The 7,964-nt window shown below is 32.5% G+C and overlaps 1 protein-coding gene across 1 annotated transcript; it reads left to right on the forward strand.

The window, feature by feature from the left end:
• Positions 1-2,039: 2,039 nt before the first annotated feature.
• Positions 2,040-6,967, forward strand: LOC134232956 (angiopoietin-4-like; the record flags this gene model as incomplete). Its single annotated transcript, XM_062714950.1, has 6 exons — positions 2,040-2,054; positions 2,728-2,818; positions 2,946-3,104; positions 4,298-4,437; positions 4,690-4,786; positions 6,803-6,967. Coding segments are annotated over exons 1-6 (667 nt in total), but the record flags the coding sequence as incomplete, so codon positions are not given.
• Positions 6,968-7,964: the final 997 nt, after the last annotated feature.

Here is a 7,964-nt window from a genome sequence, read left to right on the forward strand (position 1 = left end):
CTGTATATACAGAGCTAGCATACCGTAGCATACTGTAGATATACCGTAGATTACTGTGAAAATGCTGTAGGATACAGAGAAAGACAGTGGATTTTCATACGGACAGGGGTTTTAAAAGCCAGTAGTGTGACCAACTAAAAGTTCATTTATCAACTCTTCAACATTGTTGTTCATTTCTTAAGAAAACGACAACCAACCTACCCTCAATTCCCGGCCTTCACCTGCCAGTGCCCGTAACACCATATCTATGATGACCACTAGAAAGGTTTTCTTATGTACATGTGTTATCAATTCTGTATCTCCGTACATTATACACGTTTAAATGTCCAAGTAATCCGTGAACTGTAGAAGTAGTTGCTTCTCCTAAAAGTCCATTCGTAGATTTCAGAATACTCAAATAAAGGAAATAGGGATAACCATCATGGATTTAAACAACAGTGACCTCTATTCACTTATATTGTGTTGTGTTTGATTACATTTCCTGGGGGTAAATGCCATGTACTTTATAGAAATAATCAATTAAAGAAGCTTAATATTAACACCTTTAAAAAGTATTTTTTCTCAATGTCCAAAAACATTTTGAGAGGGTCGTTAATGAAGCAGCACTCTCTGTTAGTGTTAATACATTTCAAAACAAGGCCCCTATTTACAGGTTGGTCACAAAAGTCAATTGAAATTCAAAATAAGAATATATGTGTATTACGAAATATTAGGATACAAATCTATTGCAGTAGACTAAGAGCAGGGCAAAAGTGAACAAGACACTAAGCTTCTTTTCATTATTATGCAAATCCCAATCCTAATCCGCTAATCAAATGAGGTGAATAAGTAAAAATATATAAACCTTTCCAGGCATATACAAGAGTTGAAAGTAGTGAATATTTCCCAAATATTTAGCTTAATGATTGATGTAAATGTTATTTATTTCATTCCTTTAGATTTGTGACAGTGGTAGTCCAAACATTTTCGGAAAGAGAACAACTGAACGTTGTCTGAGATGTTGCAATTCAGATCTATGTAACCTAGAATGTATGCCTTATGATTATTGCTGACTTTAATTCATATTTCTTTGGAAAGATTTTATCGACGATTGCTCTTTATGAATTTGCAAATGATTATCAATGTACCAGTAAATCTCACTGTGATTACAATGATTAATTTTATGCCGTTAATTAATTATATTTATTTTTTCAAAGAAACTATATTTATTTTAAAAACTAATATTTTCCAAAATGCAGCATTACCCCGGCCGTGCTTTTTTTTTTTTTTTTTTTTCAAAAGTTACAAAGTCACTCCAAGTATTTTATAGATTAAATAGGTGTTTGCAAAATAAATAAATTAATTAATTAACTAATAAATCAATTCAAAGAATAATTAGATAATTAATTTTAAAAATTAATAGATAGATATTCATTGAAGAAATGATTTATTAATTTTTCATAGTTATTATAGAGTTATTATAAAAAAACACAATAAGTTTCCTAACTAATTAAAAAAAAATACTACTAAGTGTTTAAAAGAGTGTTCAAAAATTTCTTAGGTAAGTAACTCTGTGTACTAAATTGATAATCCCACATCTTAGGTAACCGTACAGTGCTCTGGGAGTGTGTAAACTTCTTCCTTTTGCTTCAAAGAACATAAACAGGGGCGTACTGGGGCATATACTGGGGTTTACCGTAGTTGTCTGTAGGAAACAGTAGCCATACAGTGGCATACTGTAGGCGTATCGGGGCCTACTGTATGTAACTGTGGCATGCTGGGAATACATACAGTGGCATACAGAGATTTACTGTATATACAGAGCTAGCATACCGTAGCATACTGTAGATATACCGTAGATTACTGTGAAAATGCTGTAGGATACAGAGAAAGACAGTGGATTTTCATACGGACAGGGGTTTTAAAAGCCAGTAGTGTGACCAACTAAAAGTTCATTTATCAACTCTTCAACATTGTTGTTCATTTCTTAAGAAAACGACAACCAACCTACCCTCAATTCCCGGCCTTCACCTGCCAGTGCCCGTAACACCATATCTATGATGACCACTAGAAAGGTTTTCTTATGTACATGTGTTATCAATTCTGTATCTCCGTACATTATACACGTTTAAATGTCCAAGTAATCCGTGAACTGTAGAAGTAGTTGCTTCTCCTAAAAGTCCATTCGTAGATTTCAGAATACTCAAATAAAGGAAATAGGGATAACCATCATGGATTTAAACAACAGTGACCTCTATTCACTTATATTGTGTTGTGTTTGATTACATTTCCTGGGGGTAAATGCCATGTACTTTATAGAAATAATCAATTAAAGAAGCTTAATATTAACACCTTTAAAAAGTATTTTTTCTCAATGTCCAAAAACATTTTGAGAGGGTCGTTAATGAAGCAGCACTCTCTGTTAGTGTTAATACATTTCAAAACAAGGCCCCTATTTACAGGTTGGTCACAAAAGTCAATTGAAATTCAAAATAAGAATATATGTGTATTACGAAATATTAGGATACAAATCTATTGCAGTAGACTAAGAGCAGGGCAAAAGTGAACAAGACACTAAGCTTCTTTTCATTATTATGCAAATCCCAATCCTAATCCGCTAATCAAATGAGGTGAATAAGTAAAAATATATAAACCTTTCCAGGCATATACAAGAGTTGAAAGTAGTGAATATTTCCCAAATATTTAGCTTAATGATTGATGTAAATGTTATTTATTTCATTCCTTTAGATTTGTGACAGTGGTAGTCCAAACATTTTCGGAAAGAGAACAACTGAACGTTGTCTGAGATGTTGCAATTCAGATCTATGTAACCTAGAATGTATGCCTTATGATTATTGCTGACTTTAATTCATATTTCTTTGGAAAGATTTTATCGACGATTGCTCTTTATGAATTTGCAAATGATTATCAATGTACCAGTAAATCTCACTGTAACAAAAATATAGGTAATTATTCACCATCAACGACACGAACGAAAACTCTTGCAACGACTACTGCAACAATTCCTTCAACAACGTCTACAGCAACTACTAATAAAACAACTACTACTACAACGACTACTACAACAGCGACTACTATAAAAACAACTACGACAGCACTCAAATGTATACTTATAAATTATATAGTTACCGTACAAATTACTTCCGTAATTATACATGTATAAACTACTACCGCAGTTTTATAGTTAGCGTACAAACTTCTATCGTATTCACATAATTACCGTACAAACTATTACAGTATCCGTAGTTATATAGTTACCATACAAACTAATATCGTAGTTATATAGTTGCCGTTCAAATTCAATTAATCTTTAATTCAAACTTAATTATGTATCTTAATATCCTTGACAAGTAAAAAATATGCGAATACTGTTGGAGGGGTATGTATTAACGATATAACTAAATCTGGATGTCTTTATTATAATGTAAATCTTAATATAGACTCTTAACTTGCACCTTTAATTTCGTGGATAGACTTAACAACTAAAACCAGGAATGTTGCTGTTCCAAAATTAATGATGTAACCACAGTATTATCAGAGGCAAACCGTGTGTTAGATTTGGTATTAATATTGTTAAGTATATATGTAGGGATCACAACTGCAATTTGTACTGGAATGGGTTAACTGACAAATTATTTCGGAACGTGTGCAAAGAGAATCCCTCCCTCTTCTCGGTACATCCATTTTTAGTATGTAAAGAAAGAAAAAAAAATTCCTTCAATAGCGTTTTTTTCATGATAGCATTTCAATTCCTCTGTGTCGATAAGTCAGTGATCTAATATTATAGATTTATTGCATGATAGTGAGGGAAATATGAAGACTTATTCAGCCAAGAAAAATCATATTCCCCAAGGGCTCTGCCCGAGGGGAATATGATATTTCTTGGTTGAAGAAATCTTCATGTTTCCCTCACTATCATGCAATGAATTGTTTATTATACCGAAACAAGCAAAACCTTTGAAATAAATAAAAACTTTCAAATTTGCACCGCTCTCAAATTCGCTTTCATTTTTTACGTAAAGTAACTACAAAACCCCTTGTTTAACACATTATCATCAATTTTTTGACGTAAACCAGGCCATTGTGACGTCTACTTCTCTCGTGAGTTTTCAGTCAACGAACGGGAATTATATTGCGAGAAAATACATTAGGTGTTCCGAAGAGGTGGAATATGATGAAAAGCGTGCCGACGGCCGGGAAATATGAAGTTTTACGGCCCAATCACGTGATAACTTAGAACCAATCAGATATCGCGTTGCTTCGAATATTTATAATGAGGTATAATAATATGTTTTAGATTCGTTTCCATTCGATTGCTGGGAAATCCTACATAATGGATATAATATAACGGGCGTATACCAGATTTATCCCTGGGGATCTAGTGGAAAGTCCATAGACGTACTCTGTAACATGGATGTGGACCCAAAAGGATGGACGGTACAGAAGATCTTAACTTGCCTTTTCGCCAACTTTGCTGTTCATATTCAGATAAGCAAAAATTCACTATTGCTGTATCTCAGTTTAGATAGAAAATTGACTTACATGTATATACCTGCACACAGATAAAATTTCATGGAATACACAGCATCATGCAGTTGCCCTCTTTTATCTTTCAAAACGTACATTTTTACATATTGACGAGTTTCAGAAATACGACGTTATTTCTTCATGATATTTTTTCTGTCATAGGTATTTCAATGGCGTCATCCCTTATCTGTGAATTTTTCTAGAGATTGGGAGGAATATAAAAACGGGTTTGGTGATGTACATGGTGAATTCTGGTTAGGTAAGTTTAAGAATGATTGGTGTACTGCTGATCAATTGATTAAGTTGATTTGCAGAGCCATGACATTCATACAAGTTTTCCTTATTAAAACTACTTGGTGCGCTTCTTTTTCTTTCGATGTTAGCCATACTGAAACCATAAAGTAGAAGAATAGCAGAACTCGAACTCGAAACTGCATAAACTTGTATTTTATATCAATAAAAGAATTTAAGTGAAATTGAAATTTAATGCTATTGTATGCTCTTTCAGCAAAACTTTCAGCACCAACCAAACACAACGGACTAACTCTCAGCATTTTGAGAGTAGAGGAAAGAAACATCTTTTAATTGTATCAATTTTTATCTTCAAAAACAAAAGTATGCCCTTGTATTATCCTCATTTCCTACATTCAGCTTAACAATTCTATCTTTATACAAGTCACGTGACAAACAGCTGATACATGAGATATAATGGGTACTGTGTACGGCTCAGCCCTATCCATTACGGATAGCTATATTACATTTTCTACAGTTATTCGATTACTTTGTTACAATTTTGAAAAGAAGTAATACATATTAAAAAGGTGCTTATATCTTATTTTCCATATTGGTCCTTAACTCCGCTGAGTCCTCATCAATGTATTACATGTAAATGAACTCAATACAATTTCAATATTTTTCCTTATATTTCAACCAATTCAAAGGAAACATGAGTAACATTAATAAACCCACCCCATGCAATACGTAAACGCACAGGTTAGAACTCAGTTCCTGTAAATGCATTGAATAATTGCTTTAAACAAAAATATTGAAATAAAAAGATAAATATAAAATATTCAAATCAATCAAATCAAAACAAAAGTCAAAATTAATTAAATTGAGGTAAATTATTGACAAATAAGTAGATGAAACAAGAATATCAGCAGTCTCGTTTAAAGCCACAATTTCGTAAGTTCTTTGGTCGACACAATGACCTAAATGTCAGCAGGTACAATCTATATTTCAGTCAACTGCTGACTGAAATTTTTAATACTAATTGTTTTCGCCATTATTTATATTATACATTAATTGTGTTCGAGGACAACATGCTTTTTGTCGAACCCAAGGACCAAACGGTCTGCCTGAGGCCGTTAGTCTGAAGGCAGACAGTTTGATTCGAGACAAAACGCATTTTGCTCGAGAACTAAGTCAACGAACGTTCTGTTATACCTTTGATTTCAATTTATTATACCTTTTAATTTTTTACATAAAAGTATTTTGAACTGTCTTTCGTAATGAAACATAAAGTCTGTCACTGTTGTACACCAACGAATGAAAATTAGATTTTGTAGGTTTAGAAAGAATGTTCTTTCGTTAAACTTATATTGTCTTCCTGACCTGGTTAAAAGAGATAATTTGTTGCATGTATTTTCACTGTAATGAGAATAACACCGGCAATTATTTAAATTCAATGCATTGAGAACAAATATTCCAGAGAGCTCCGAATGTCAATATTACCTGTAAATCAAAAGCGATTAAAACGTTGAGAAAATTATTTGAAATTTCGTCTGAATATGGATTGTGTTGAGTGTAAAATACATATTATACAGATTAAAAAACATTTTGCTGTTTGAATTGTTTGATTTTGTTGTAATTTATAGTGCAACACTTCGTATGCATCAAAATCATTTTGCTGTGGATTTGATTTGCTATATTGCAACTATCTTGACGTACTTCAACTATGGTAGGGATTTTCCCGAGAAACATTTGAATTTTCCAACTAGGGTTCCTTGAATTGCATACATGTACAGATGGATCATCAGTTTTGGTATTTTATGGGACAATATTGCCAATGTTTATTTTATGTTTTTTGAAATTTCTAGGTAACTCCTGGATTCTACAGATTTTTTTGATAAAATATTTCGTTTATTAAAAGTTTTATTGATAAAACACGCAGAATTGATTTAATGAAGGATAGAAACCCTTTGATATGATGGGCAATATATGAACATTACTTACATGAATACACGATACAAATATTGTTCTTTTTATTCTAAAGGAAATGAGATCCTTCATCGTTTGACAACACCACACAGAACGCTATTTCATATTGGTGTATCAAGCGTTAATGGGAGTTCGTGGTATGAAAGATGTGACAACATGAAAATAGCATCCGAACTTCAAAAATACACCATTACATTGGGAAAAGCCTCTGGAACGGCTGGTAATCAAACAACTACTTTTAAAGACCATTTTAACTCTAAACCAATTATTATTTGCAAAAAAAAGGAAATAAATGTCATTTTAAATTCCATTCCCTGACGATTTCCATCGCTTACTAAGAAATATTCTACGAAAAAGAGTATTACTATAAAATAATTCACGTTGATATGTACCATATGAATGAAAAGATTAGCGAGACACACATTTAGCAATCTGTCCTTAAAAATTAGTATTTAATCTCATAGAGAAGTAGTTAAAGCGAAATTTTAATAGCACATGAAAAAGAATAACATCATTTAAAATTGTGAATTTATTTTATTTTACCTATCTCAACATTCTCGCCAAGACTGCCAAAATTAAACCCTCACTAAAATCTCTGCATATTCATTATTTATTAATAAAAGAAGGCGCATTAAATTCACAACTGTTTTAAACTTGCAGACAGAAAATGGTTCACAGTAACTGATATCCGATTTTTTCTTCATTCCTGTCCATTTATAAATATATATAAATCCTTATTATTTGTTTAATTTGTAAATTCGCAAGAATGTATCTGCGCATTGAATTCACTTATATTTCTCACTTACGAATATAGTTAATTTACAGTATACAGTTTAAGTGTATCATTGAGGGAGTTAGCAAGATTCCAGTTTCCCAAGACCAGGACTATTTCCCAAGGCGCAGCGCGAGGTCGAGGGGAAGGAATCTTGCTAACTCCCTCAATGATATACTATAACTGATTTATTGTACCGATACAAATTTAAATTGTAAAAATCGCCTTTAAAAAAAATAATCATTTACAGATTCACTAATCATTATTAGTCGCAAATACCAAATTAGAAGACTAATAGAATCATTCATTACTACGAGTGTGGGATAGTGAAATTCCACCAAGGGGACAGGATTTACGGTCTAGGACGAGGCTTTAGACAGTGAATCTTGTCCCCGAGGTTGAATTTCACTTTCCCACACGAGTATGTAACGAGTGTAATGAATGA

This window comes from Saccostrea cucullata, unplaced genomic scaffold (assembly GCF_032062105.1).
Source record: "Saccostrea cucullata isolate Sc308-1 unplaced genomic scaffold, CSIRO_AGI_Scuc_v1 ctg4199, whole genome shotgun sequence".
Lineage (NCBI taxonomy): Eukaryota > Metazoa > Mollusca > Bivalvia > Ostreida > Ostreidae > Saccostrea > Saccostrea cuccullata.